The 13,666-nt window shown below is 58.4% G+C and overlaps 1 protein-coding gene across 3 annotated transcripts in view; it reads right to left on the reverse strand.

Moving 5' to 3' along the window:
• PLEKHM2 (pleckstrin homology and RUN domain containing M2) overlaps nucleotides 1-13,666 on the reverse strand; it is a 38,889-nt gene that overhangs the window by 5,346 nt on the left and 19,877 nt on the right. For 2 of the 3 annotated variants that reach the window (XR_016211273.1, XM_002722340.6), the window contains exons 2-9: nucleotides 10,430-10,536; nucleotides 10,012-10,121; nucleotides 9,478-9,577; nucleotides 8,820-8,907; nucleotides 6,800-6,986; nucleotides 5,506-5,565; nucleotides 2,597-2,825; nucleotides 105-938 (exon numbers count right to left, since the gene is read on the reverse strand). Coding sequence is in view for 2 of the 3 variants with exons in the window: in XM_002722340.6 (XP_002722386.4) it covers nucleotides 105-938; nucleotides 2,597-2,825; nucleotides 5,506-5,565; nucleotides 6,800-6,986; nucleotides 8,820-8,907; nucleotides 9,478-9,577; nucleotides 10,012-10,121; nucleotides 10,430-10,536 (1,715 nt within the window). In the remaining variant the exon portion in view is untranslated. The remainder of the gene's footprint in view (nucleotides 1-104; nucleotides 939-2,596; nucleotides 2,826-5,505; nucleotides 5,566-6,799; nucleotides 6,987-8,819; nucleotides 8,908-9,477; nucleotides 9,578-10,011; nucleotides 10,122-10,429; nucleotides 10,537-13,666) is intronic. The other variant, XM_017338263.4, reaches the window with a different exon arrangement.

Raw genomic sequence — 13,666 nt, forward strand, 5'->3', positions numbered from 1 at the left:
GGAGGAGCTCGCCCAGGCCAGGATGCTGTCGGGACGGGAGGCTCCCGAGCCCGGCCTCGCGGGTGGGGGTGGGGGGCCCTCGCGCCAGCTGCCATCTTGCTCACCTGAACTCTGACGAGTGCGGCACCTCAGAAGGGCTCCCCTGCCCCTCCTCCACCCCCGAGTCCTCGGCGCTGCTCAGACACGGGCTGGGCTGCTCCCGCTTGGGCTGGCAGAGAACCTCCTGGGTCCCAGGCTCCTGCCCTGGCACAGGCTCCTCGCTGGGCGGGGCTGAGTGGCCGTGCTGTCCCTGCGTCTCCGGCTCCTGGGCCTCCCCCGGGGCCTCCTCTAGGGGCCGAGACGGCGGTCCCTCTCCTCCTCCTCCCTCTTCTTGGCCAGCAGCCGCAGGGCCACCAGGAACATGCAGCGGTTGGCCAAGCCCTGCAGGGTCATGGTGGCCGCCACCTGATGCAACAGTGCTTGGACTCTCGACGGTAAAGCGGTAGAAGTCCATGGGGGCTGGAAGCCCCTCACTAAAGTCGCAAAATGGCGGCTTCTCCGGGGCACCCCCGGGGGAGCCGGTCCGAAAGGACTGGTCCGGGGGCTCAGTGTGAGGGCCCCAGCTGCTGGGGTCCAGCTGCCCGTCGAGCTGGCCAATGACCTCCCCCAGGGGCGGGCCCAGACGCTCCATGGACGTGTCCATTGCAGAGATGGGCAAGCCGGTCTGGCTGGGCTCCGAGTGCTCACTGCTCTCAGCTGTGCTGCTGGGCCCTGCGCCCTCGCCCTGGGGGGACGCCAGGGTGGTGTCTGCGGAGTCCTGCCCAAGGCCTGGGCTGCTAAGGCTGTCGTCGTCCCCCGGCCCGGCGCACTGCTGCTGGCTGGAGGCCGGGTGGAGGGGACTGGCTTCTTCATCCGGCCTGGTCTTCTTCTTCCTGCCCATCTTCTTCTTCTTGGTGACCCTGGAACAGCAGTGGGGGCCCAGACGTTACATGTGAGTGCCCCAGAACTCAGGGACATCAGGCGGGGTCAGACAGGGGGTCCTGGGCATGTGACCTCTGCGGGTGTGGCCAGTGCCTCCGTGGGCCTAGCCCATGCTAGGTGACAGGCGGAGGCCCTGGGGTCCCTAGCGCTGGCAGGTGCAGAGTACAGAGCAGGGCACAGGGGCTGGGGACGGCAGGAAAGAAGCAGTGGGCAGCAGCAGAGGAACCCTGAGAGGTCCTGCGGTCCCCAGCCTCTGAAGCAGTGCAGCCGGCCATGGCCATCGGGGAAGAAGCCGGCTGTGGCTGGTCAGTCCCACGGCCCCGCAGTCAGCCAGCCCTCACCTGAGGACATGGGCAAGGGAGCCTGGGCAGACCTCGCTGCCCCTTAGGTGTCATCACGGCAAAGGCCCCCAGAAATTCACTCAGGGTTTTCTGGGCTCAAACTCCTGACCCCAGGTCGGGTGGACTGAACCTGGCTAAGCTGCTCAGGCCTGGGACCAGCCTGTGGGGTGAGGCCTCCTGGCTCCGGTCCCTGGGGAAGTTGGGGGCCAAGGAGGGCTCTGGGCAAATCTGTGTGTCACCCCCCCCCCCATTTCCCTGTCCTTATGAACAAAGATACTTTTCTTCCAATGAGCCAGGCTGAACCAGAACTGGTACAAATCTCAGAGATTGTTCACTGACTTCCAAGAATTCCCCCCAGGAACAAGTCCAGCCTGAAGGCGTTTTCTAGTTCTAGACGGACCAAATGCCCTGGCGGCCGGGCCACGGCCCAAGAAGGCGCTGTGGCTGCTGCCCACCTCTGGGGCTGCCCCAGATCTTACGCTGAAGCCCTAACCCCAGTGTGACTGTGTCAAGAGGTGGGGCTTGCGGCAGGAGGAGCCTGCACGAATGGGACCCTAGCACCCAGAGCGCTCTGCTTCCGCCGCGTGAGGACACGGTGAGATGGCAGAAGGCCGCGCCCTGAGTTTGGCCTTTAGGTCCCACTGTGGAGCCGTGTCCTTCAAGGCCAGCAGCCTCTGGCGCTCTATGGCAGCAGCCTGGGCTCACAAGGTCGGGCCTTCAGGGCTTGTTTTTTAAGATGATTTTCTTATTTGAGAGGTAGAGTGAGAGCGAGAGTGAGATCATCCATCCATTGACTCACTCCCCAAATTTCCAAAGTCAGGACTTCTATCTGGGTCTCCCACAAGGGTACTTGGGACACCTTCCCCTGCCTTCCCAGACAGGAAGTGGGATCCGAGGTGGGGTAGTTGGGACCCAAACCAGCACTCTAGGGGATGCCTGTGTCCCAAGCAGTGGCTTAACCAGCTCTGCCCCGTCAGCCCCACATTCAGGCCTTCCGACTTCTCTTGCTCAAAGAACTGCCTGAGGGGCGGGCCCCTGTGCAGCGGGCTAACTGCCACCTGGGATGCCCGCGTCCCTTTCTGGGGCGCCTGGCTTGAGTCCTGGCAACTCGGCACTTCCAATCCAGCTTCTCGCCCATGTACCTGGGAGGCAGTGAATGAAGCCAAGTACTTGGGTCCCTGACACGTGTGAGGGACCCGGATGAGGTTCCAGCTCCTGGCTCCAGCCTGACCCAGGCCTGGCTGTTGCAGGCACCCGGGCGGGAACCAGGAGATGAAGCTCTCTCTCTTTCTGACCTGATGACCTCGAGCTCTGTGCAGCTGTCTGGCGGGTCCAGGGCCTGGGGCTCCTCCCTCTCCTGAGAGGCGCTGTGCACAGGGGTGGTGTCAGAGGAGGACACGGTCTCTGCCTGCTCCTCGTTGAAGGGGTTGTGGCGCTGCGTGGGACTCTTGGTGGAGGCCTTGCTGCTGGTCAGGTCGGAGGCAGTGGACCGGGGACCGCTGATGGTGTCTGTGAGGTCTCCATCTGGGAGGGAAAGGAAACAGGAGACCGCCCGTCAGAGACGCCGCCCCAGGGGCTCCTCACCTCAGCGGGTGCTTTTTCCCAGGGAAACCCTGCTTGAAGAGCAGTGCCCCAGTCCGACAAGATGTGGGACTTGTGCTTCAGGAGTACCGGGGTGGGGGGGCTGTCATCGCTCCACTGCCGGGGGACCTCCACGGCACTATTCGGCCAAGTTTGCGTTAAGCACCCCGGAGTGAAGCTGCCTCCAGGCTCAATTCCCTTAAGGATGGTGATCTTGCCACTAAGGGTGGCTGCGGCCACAGAGGAGGCAGGAGACAGGTGCACACCTCTCAGGCAATCTTAGAGCCCCGCCCCCGCCGGTCAGGGAGTGGGAGGATGAGCAGCCCCTGCAGCCCCACACCCCAGCAGCGGGGCTGAGATCCGCAAGTCCTCTGAAGGGGCCCTGCAGAGGCGACAGAAGGAACACAGAGGGAGACAAAAACAGGAGGAGCTCAGAGAAGATGAGGGACACAGAGCAGGAGGCAGAGCTACAGAGGAGGACTTGGGGAGGCCGGGGGAGGCTCGGAACACAGGGAGAGACTGAGATGATGGGGTGGGCAGCAGGAACGGGGGGCAAAGGGGCGGGTGCGAGGGGCTGCCCCCAGGGAGCCTCGCGGGCCGCTCAGAGGATGCTGTCTCTCGCCGACATCCCCCCAGCACCTTCAAGGGTGGTGCCGAGAACGTGACTTCCTTCCGGCCTCAGCCTGCTGACCATCCTCTCCGGGCCACACCCTCTCCCCTGGCTCCACCTGGGGAGAAGGTGGGGGGATGATGCTGCCCCTACAGAGGAGCCCCCCCAATACACCCCAGGTCGCTGGGACAGGAGGACAGGAGGGAGCAGCAGCAGGTATCGGGGCAGATGGAGCCACCCAGGCAGAACGGAGCCCCAGCTCGGGGAGCTGCCCGGTGAAGGTTAATGGCCAGAGACACAGGCTCTCATGCTCCCCTTGCCCGTGTGTGTGTCTTGCTGGCCATTATCTGCTCAGAAGAGATGTGGCGTACGTGCTTGCCACAACCCCTCTGGAAGAGCCCACTCGGCTCCAGCTCCTTGGTGGATCTTGGAACCGCAGGGCAGTTGTCTGCCGACCAGCACACCGTCCATTTAGGAAAAGCACATATAAGTATATTGCCTTTTACTGTCAGGATGGAGGAGGGGCTAAAAGCAACTACAGCTTTGCCAGGAAACGCTGGCGACACAGAGGACTGTCTTCAGATCTCCCGGGACCCGGAGGCCTAGTTCTCAGATGCACAAAAGCGCACTCTTCAGCCCCAGAGGGCTCCTCTCAGAGCCCACACGGTGTGGCCCCGGCCCCCGGGGGCCCCTCTGCCCCTGCAGCCACTCAGGGGAGGAGTCCCAAGGGGCAAGGGCAGCCTCCGGATGTGGTAGGTGCTGAGGCTGAGTACCTACCAGCTCCGTAAAGAAGCCAATGACCGTGGGAAGGGCACCCAAGCCCTGCAGAGGACCCAGAGTCTGGTGCTGGCCCCCAGGTCCAAGGAGAGGGCCAGGCTTCCCCTGGGAGCTGCTGAACTGTGCTCAGCCTGCCTGGGGCCCAGCCTGGCCCGCACAAGCAGTGCAACTGAGCTGCTAGTTCTCGGGCCCCGGGGAGCCCTGCAGTGCCGCTAGTCCAGGGCCGCACAGGCTCTTCGGCGGGGGTTAGTGGTTAGAATCAGCGGGGGACCAACGCCCAGCACGTGTGCTGCGAGGAGAGCGGCTGAGAGGACAGGCGACGTCACGATGGAATTCTGGCTTTCAGGCAAAGGCACCTGGTGCGGGACGCTGCGGTGAGATCCCTTGGCCAAATGACGTGACACGTCACTCCCCCAGTGCCGTGTCTTGTTTTCCTCAAAGTCCAGCAGGGTCACACTAGCATGACTTGGGACAGATCATCTCTCACTCCCTGCCGAGAGGTGGCCTCTGCTGGGGAAGGGGGGGCAGTGCTCCTCCTTGGGGTGCAGGCAGCCCCCAGAGCAGGAGCTCCTTCAGAAGGGGAACTGGAATGGCCTCAGGTCTAGGGAGGGGCATTCACCTCATTGAAAGTTGACGCTTTGCTTTGGGTAACCATGGCAACATGGGGGCTAGCTTAATCAATTCATACAAGCCCAAGCACTGCGGCTGCCCAGAAGACAGGGCGAGGGCTGCCTCAAGACTTCTCCTTGAAGTAGGAAGCGTCAGCTGTGCTCAGGTGGCCGCGGCCTCTTCTAAACATACCCGAGAGGAGCCATCAGGGACGGTCAGAGGGAGCCAAGGCCTCTCTCTTCCTCCCTGGCGCTCGTCTGACCCAGAGGCGCTAACAACCCACGTGGTTAAAGGCACGGCTTCTAGAACAAGTCTCTGCTCACTGGGTCGGGAGCACTTCCCTACGTAGCTCGGGTTATTGAGTGGCATCAGGATCACAAAGGGTGATCTGGTGTCCCCTGAAACGCGGTCACTTAGTGACTGCCCACGGCCACTGTGAGAAGGGATTCACCTAGAGCTGAAGGCCAAGCTCTCCTGCGGCAGAATTCCATCTAGCACACCAGACTCGGCTTTGTTACGATCATGGACGGGATTATAAATAATAAGGAGCTGATTTCCACATGCAGCAAGCTTGGCATGGAAACGTTGCAAAACAGGAAAAGAGGGTCACAGCGGACTCTGTCCCACCTTCCCAGTCTGTGCTGGGTACAGACGGCACTGCTGGAAACACATCTCCAAAATCATAATCTACAAAAACGAGGGACAAAACTGGAGATTAGAAACACAGGCAGTGGAGGGCAGGGAGGGCAGGGGCAACGGGGGGAGACATGGGGAGAACACCAGAGAGGAAACCTTGAACTCTGCCTTTTCTCAGGTGGCCGCAGGGGAATTTCTCAGCTTGGGCACCGGCCCAGGGGCCTCTGAGCTGCTGGGAAGCCCTGGGGGCAATCCCTTTCTAACCTAGAACCGGTTCCGACAGATATATGGGCTCCCTTGAACCTGACCTTGCTTTCTCTCCCCCTCTGTACAACGCTGCAGCTCCAGTAGTTCAACCTAAATGGCAGGGGCAGGGTGGGTTCACCCCCACTGATGGACGGTCTGACTGCTCCCCAGAGCACAGCTCTCTGACTTCCTCTAAGACAGTCCCTGGGCCCAACCCAGGAGACCGAGCGCCGGGCTCCTCCGGCACACAGAGGAAGGTAGGTCTTCCCAACAGCAAGTCTGCACGTGACCCCCTTCCGCTGGGACGTACAACCCAAGGCACAAACAGAAGTACAGACTGAGGGAGGTCAGGGTCTCAAGGCTGAGGCAATTCTAGGGAACCTGGGGACTGAACTTGTGCCTGGACCCCCTTTCCTGGAGGTGAGGGGGCGAAGTCATGAAGACGTCAGTTTCCCACAGGCGATGCAGGAGGGGAATGGCCAGTTTTTATGAATGAACAGCAAGGCCAGAGGTTGAACAAAACCAGGCTGTCCCCGTGAATGGTTGCATGGGGACACAAAATACCCAACAAATTAATCCTCAGTCTCCAATGTGACGGGTGAACCACCCCTCGTGCACCGGCGGCGAGTCTGCGCTGCGTCCTGCTGGCTGCCCCCTTCCCGGGAGCGGCTCAGCCTCTCTGCCTACAGCCTCGGGTAGGACGCCCTTCCCGAGCAGGCAACACTCGCCCCTGCACCAGGTCACACTGCTAACCCCTCCTCGCTCAGAGAATCGTCCTGAATGTGACTAGAGCCTCGGGAAGAGGGCCCAACGTGCACAGAATCTTGTTTTGGTTTTTGTGCTTGGAATCTTTTTTTTTTTTTTTAGCCATGAAAGGGACTCTGAGGAAATGAAACTGTGGGAAATGGCCAGCCCTGCTCAATGCAAATCGCCGCCGCCAACCACAACCGGCCAAGAGAGCGGCTCCCCAGCCAGGCTGCGCGGCTCCAGGTCTGTCTCGGGGCGGAGGCTCGGCTCCCTGCTGCCCTGGGCCACTTACCCTCACTGGATGGGGCGATCGCACTGTCGTCCCACTCCAGGTTGGTGGAGGTGACGGAGTTGAAGGAATTGAGGGACAGGCTGTCTGAGCCGTGGACCGAGCTGGGAAGGCGGTCTTCAAAGTCCAGCAGGTACTGAGGTTTATAGTAGTCAGGCATGTAGGGGGCCAGGTCTAAGTAAGGGGCATCCTGGGGAGAGAACAGGGAGGGAACTCGGTGGAGGCCTCAGGTGGGCCAGAAGGCAGGACCTGCACAGACGACGGCAGGAGCCCCCCAGCACTGGCAGACACAGGCCTGCTCTGCCGAAGCCCCCATGCTCCTCTTCCTTTGGGAAATCAACAAGCAGAAAGCACTAAGTCCGGAGATAAAGTGCTACAAGGAGTAATGTGAGAGACCACTGGTGTGGCATGGCAGGTGAGGCCGCCGCCTGCAGCGCCAGCATCCCATATGGGTGCCGGGCTGAGTCCCAGCTGCTCCACTTCTGATCCACTCCCGCTCATGTGCCTGGGAAAGCAGAAGGTGGCCCAAGAGCTTGGGCCCCTGCACCCATGTGGGAGACCTGGAAGAAGCTGCTGGCTTCGGCCTGACCCCACCCCAGCCGTCGCAGCCATCTGGGGAGTGAACCAGCTCTCTGTCTCTCTTCCTCTCTCTCCGTAACACTGCCTTTCAAATAAATATATCTTAAAAAAAACAAAAACAAAAAAAAAAAGCAAGAGTCACGTGAGTGGTTCTGCTGTTAGAGCCATGGACTTCGGGCTGGCGAGATGACAGAGCTCTACCCTCCAGTACTGCCTCCAGCTCTCTCACTGTGAGAATCACTCACTTTCTCCCATTTCCACGGATAGCCAAGTTCCTTTTGCAGTCTGTGCTGCTGGGGTCGTGACCGGGAAGGTGACGGGATCAGGACAGAGCAGCCAAAGGCCTCCTGAAGGGCCCAGGCATGGGAGGTGCTTTGGAGCCAAGAGTGAATTTGTGCAGCCACTCCCCCTTATCTACTGGTTCACTTTCTGCAGTTTTAATTTTCCCCAGTTAACCACAGTCTAAAAGTAGTAAATGGAAAATTCCAGAAATAAATAATTCATAAGTCTTAAATAAGTGTATTGTTATAGCTGTCCTATTTTATTGCCAATCTCTTACTGTGACTAACTTATAAATTTTTTTTTTTTTTTTTTTTTTTTGACAGGCAGAGTGGACAGTGTGAGAGAGAGACAGAGAGAAAGGTCTTCCTTTTTGCCGTTGGTTCACCCTCCAATGGCCGCCGCTGCAGCCGGCGCACCGCGCTGATCCGATGGCAGGAGCCAGGATCCAGGTGCTTTTCCTGGTCTCCCATGGGGTGCAGGGCCCAAGCACCTGGGCCATCCTCCACTGCACTCCCTGGCCATAGCAGAGAGCTGGCCTGGAAGAGGGGCAACCGGGACAGAATCCGGCACCCTGACCGGGACTAGAACCCGGTGTGCCGGCGCCGCTAGGCGGAGGATTAGCCTAGTGAGCCACGGCGCCGGCTCTAACTTATAAATTAAACTCTGTCATAGTTATGTTTGTCTGTATAGAAAAAAGCATAGTATCCATGGGGTTCTGTACTGTCTACCATTTCAGGCATCCACTGGGGGCCCCATGCAGTGTGTGACAGCGAAGGAGGCGTGAGGACTGGAAGAGGGAGACCAGGAACACGTCAGCTGGGAAGTGTGGAAGCAGTGATGTCTGTCAGAGCCCCAGGAAGCACACGGAAGAACCTGCCGAGTCCCATCTCAAACTCTCAAATCCTAGAACGAAGCGGAGTCCTTCTGGCTAAGACGCGCCAGGCGAGGTGGCTTTGCTCCAAGCTGGACAGGGCGCCAGGGAGAAGTCACCTGAACACAGAATTCCTGCCACGTACGAGACGACTCACTTCCCTCGCACTCACTTCTGCGGCCATGAGCGCTTCCCCCACATGAGCAAACACCCAAGAAGCTCCAAGAAAAAGACTTGACAGGGGAACCACCCCCCCCGCCTCCCCCAGCAGCAGGAGCCGCGCTGTCTCACCAGATCCAGGTTGAAGCGGATGAACTCCAGCCCGGACACCAAGGTCAGGAAGAGAGTCAGGTGGTCGTGGCTGCAGACCAGGGCGTTCCTGCGAGACACGAGAAGTGACGACGGTGCTCTGAGTCTACTTAGCAGCCTGACCTGCTCTCAACAATAGGCCAGCTGTGTCGAGACTGAACTGTGACATCCCCAGCTCCTGAGGGCACCCTGCTGGACAGCCTTCCCTTTCAGCGTGATGCTGGTTTGGGGCCACACTGCACTTTCCTGTCCACGTCTTCGTGGGTGGGCCTGCAGCACAAGGCTCATCAGGCTCTCAGTTGCTGCTATGGATATTCTGTCCCTTCAGCAACCCCACAGAGGCTCAGGCAAAGGCTGGGCACTGGGGTCAGGTTTGAGGCCTGAGTAGAGGCCCAGGCGGCAGCAGAGTGCACCACACTGCAGACAGGAGCCTGGGCCGGACACCAGTGCTCCTGGCCAAAGCCACCACACTGCCAGCGAGTCTCTGAGGGCGCTGGGGCCATCACAGACAGGTCCTCAGTGCAAATACTAGACTAGACCTCCAAGGTGACACGCCGTGGTGGCTGCGTCCGGGACGAGTCTTTGGGATGCGGCTCCAGGGGTGTTTTGGGGCTAGCGAGAGACCATCCCAGACACGCACTTGACGTAGTACTTGTGCAGCAGGCCCAGGTTCTCCTGGAACAGCCGCAGGTAGCTCTCCAAGGAGTTCTCGTTGAGGGCCAAGTACAGCCAGGCCCGGCCTGCAAACAAAGGCAGGAGTAACTGCAGGGAAGGTGCGGCCGCGTGCTGGCTTCCTTCTGCCGAGCGAAGGCAGCAAGAAAGAAAGAGCGGTGAGGGGACCGACAGCCTTCTCGCTTGTTGGGGTACCAGCACCCCTAGACACACACCCGCCTGCGGTGGCCAGGACACAGCGAGAGAAGGCTGTGCAGAGCCTTCTGCCTCCTGTGCTTACGCTGGGACGAAGGAGCCCAGCACCCTTCATCCCCCCAGACGGCCGACAAGCTGCGCAGGCAGGAGCAGAGGCCTGTGGAAGGCGCTGGCATCTGAACACCCCACTTTCTGGGCACCACGAGTCATCAGCCTTCTGGGGCTGACCCCAGTCCTGATCTGAGCCCCGAGCTACCCACAGGGAGGTGCAGCTGTCCCTGCCCCATGTCTCGCTGGTGCTACTCACTGCGTCCCAGGTTGGTGGCCACGTGCTGCAGCACTTCAATCTGCTTGATGGCCTCTCTCCGGGTGAAATGCACCACGAGCACCCAGTAGCCGGAGGAGAGGTCCTGCAGGCTGCGAAAACAGGACAGGAGCTGCTGTGACCGGATGGGGCCGCTCCAGCAGCCTACGTGCCAGCAGTGAACTCGGGGAGCGCTGGATCCCCTGCGGGTCCCACATGCAACCAATGCGCCTTTGCCCAGCCGCCTCATTGGTGGCTAGTCTGCCCCTCCTTGCTTATGTCTGTCCTGAGATGCTTCACACGGATAACGACAGGCAGCCCGAGGCCCATGGGAGTGGGGCAAGGGGAAAGGAGAAATAACAGGCGGATAAGATAAGCTCAGGCGTTTCCCCCTGGGGGCTCCTCACGGCCCCCCACTCACCCGTACAGCAGGGCGTGGTCCAGGTGCTCGCACAGCCGCTGCAGGACCTTGTCGTGGTTCCGGATGGCGGGGGTCTCATCCTCACACGCGGCAAAGTAGCTCTGCAACTACAGAAAGAACCCCCCCCAGTCAGAAATGCACAGAGAGCCGTAAAGTGTAAAGTCCTGGAGTCGGGAAGGCAGCAGGTCCACGAGGACCGACAGAGAGCGCCTCTCACGCCGCCTTGCCCAGGTGTGCACCCTGTCCGGGAGGTTCCGGCCCAGCGCCCAGCAGGTCCTCAGCGAGCACTTTGCACAGTGACAATCTGATGTGCTGAGGGACTCCCTGTCCACGTGGGGTCTCAGGTGGGGCTGGGCCTGGGCCTGGGCCAGGACCATGTACTGCACCACTCCAAGGACACCACGTACAGTGCTATCTCTATAAATGCCACCCACACCCCAGAGTTGTGCAACCCAGTGGCCCTGCTTGGGGCTGCCCTCTGCACACACTGAGGGCGGATGGACTGGGTCGCCTGCTCTGATGGCGTGCTGGCCAAAGACTGACACGGGGCACTGGGCCTGCCTGCGGAAGCTGACAAAGTGGGCACGGATCTGGGTGTGTGCCAGGCTTGTGTGGAGTCCTCTACCAAGAAGGACATCACTCCTGGGCTGGACTGGTACAGGACGACTTGGATGGTGGGTGAGATGAGACCCGACAGGCGAGGAGGGCGAGGGCGGCTTGGTCGGCCGTGGTGAGGCTACAGAAGCCCGGACGCCTGGACCGAGTTCCCCACAGCCCCTTTCAAGGGAAGCCCCAGGAGGAAGGTCTGGCCAGGCTCAGGTTAGCATATCCTGGCCAGAAGGGAGAACACAGGCCCCTGCATCCTGGCCTGCGGTTTAAACTCTCGGGAGCAATGAGCAGACAGCGGCAGCAGGCAGACACATCAGCCACACGAGGACGCATGTGCTCTTGGAGGGAGGCCGACCCTTCAGCCCCCACCACACAAGCAGTCGCTCTGTCTGGGCCTGCAGCAAGCCCAGCAGCCTTGCTGGTGGGGGCGGACCCCAGCGCCTTTGGGGCCCGCCCTCTCTCCGCCTCCCCAAGGCAGGCACATCCGGGCACCGGGAAGCAGGCACCTTGTGCTGAAAGGACGCGCAGTGGCCCATGGGAGCCACACGGCTCCCTCAACCACGGCTGAGGGCACTCCGGGCACCTCAGGACGGACAGCATTTTCCCCCTTTAATGTTAAAACCTCAGAAAAGAGAGTCTTAGGTGTTAGAGCTGGGAGGAGTCTTAGGACCCAGCGCAACCTCCTCATCAAACCATCGGAGACGTGTGTTAATTTCCTTGATGATAAAAGTAGCCATCCCCACCAGAACACTTGAGAACTACGGGAAATTATTTATTTATTCATTTATTTTTGAACAGAGAAAGCGTCTAAGAGGCTAAGAAGAGGGTAAGCCCTTGAAGTTATTTTTAGCTAAATGCTGCATCTGTGACTGGAACTCAGACTCCTTTCTCAGGCCGAGATGCCTTGAAATAAAACACTGAAAACATTTGCTCATTGTAAAAACGTAAGACACACGGGGTGTGTATACAGTCCAAAGGCCTCCACTCCCCTGTACCTAAGTCTACAGTCCAGCGTGAGTGTATCCTGAATCTCTCCCATATACACAGAACTAAAACTAAAAAGGATCACGCTATACAAATGTCCTGAAGTTTGCTTTGCCTTAAAGATATATGAAACGTCTACTTCTGTATCACTACACACAGTTCTATTGTATTTGTTTTCTTTTTCTTTTTCTTTTTTTTTTTTTTAAGGTTTATTTATCTATTTTAGAGGGAGAGACAGAGAGAAAGGACTTCTACCCTCTGGTTCACTCCCCAAATGGCCACAATTACTGGAGCTGAGCCAATCTGAATCCAGGAGCTTCTTCCGGGTCTCCCACGCGGGTGCAGGGCCCAAGCACTTGGGCCGTCTTCCACTGCCCTCCCATTAGCAGAGAGCTGGGTCGGAAGAGGAGCAGCCAGGAGTCGACCATTTATTTCAATGCGCATCACATACCCACACACGGTATTGTGAGTACATCCGCGGGATAATTCCTGTAACAACTACAGCACAGACGGACCCCACCTTCTAGTGGAGAGGCAGGAAGCATGGACGCAAAGCCCGACTCTGCTACTGCAGCACTGTCGTCCTTGGCAAATTACTTAACTCTCTAAACCTGTTTTTTTTCTCATCTATAAAATGAATTAAAAGGATTGTTTAGAGCTGATTTGTCCAATACAGTAGCCACTAGTTCCTTTCTTTAAAGATTGATTTTATTTATTTTTGGAAGGCAGAGTTACAGAGAGAGGGAGAAACAGAGGAAGAAATCTTATTGGCTCACTCCCCAAATGGTCACAACAGCTGGGCTGGGCCAGAACAGAGCCAGGAGCCAGGAACTCCAACCAGGTCTCCCACATGGGTAGCAGACAGCCTAGCACTTGGGCCTCTTCTGCTGCTTTCCCAGGCACATTAGCAGGAAACTGGATAGAAAGTAGGGCAGCAGGGACTTGAACAGGCACCCATATGGGATGTAGGTGGCAGCTTAACACACTGCACCACAACGCCAGACCCAATGGCTATTTAAATCGAAATGAATTGAAATGAAACAAAACTAAAAATTCAATTTTTCAGGTACACTAGCCACATTTTATTTTTTAATTAAATTACATATTTATATAACACACACACACACACACACACACACACACATATATATAATTTGAAAGCCAGAGTTCACAGAGAGAGGGAGAGACAGAGACCAAAAAAGAGATTTTATTTTATTTTTTAAAGATTTATTTATTTTAAAGGCAGAGATGCAGAAGATAAGGAGGAGGGGAGAAGAGGAGAGGGAGAGGGAGGGGGGAGCGGAAGGAGGGGAAAGAGAGAGAGAGATAGAGAGGGAGATCTTCCATCTGCTGGTTCACTCCCCAGATGGCCACAACGCCAGAGCTGGGCCAGGCCGAAGCCAGGAGCCTCTTCCAGGTCTCCCACATGCGTGCAGGGGCCTGAGAACTTGGGCCATCCTCTGCTGCTTTCCCAGGCACATTAGCAGGGGGCTGGATTGGAAGCGGAGCAGCTGGGACTTGAACTGGCACCCATATGGTATGCTGGCACCGAATATGGAGGCTTAACCCTCTATACCACAGCGCCAGTCCCACAGAAAGTGCTCTTACAGCTGCCTGTTCACTCCCTAGATGGCTGCAACAGCT

This window comes from Oryctolagus cuniculus, chromosome 7 (assembly GCF_051225735.1).
Source record: "Oryctolagus cuniculus isolate XC-2025 breed Fujian yellow rabbit chromosome 7, ASM5122573v1, whole genome shotgun sequence".
In the NCBI taxonomy this organism is placed as follows: Eukaryota; Metazoa; Chordata; class Mammalia; order Lagomorpha; family Leporidae; genus Oryctolagus; species Oryctolagus cuniculus.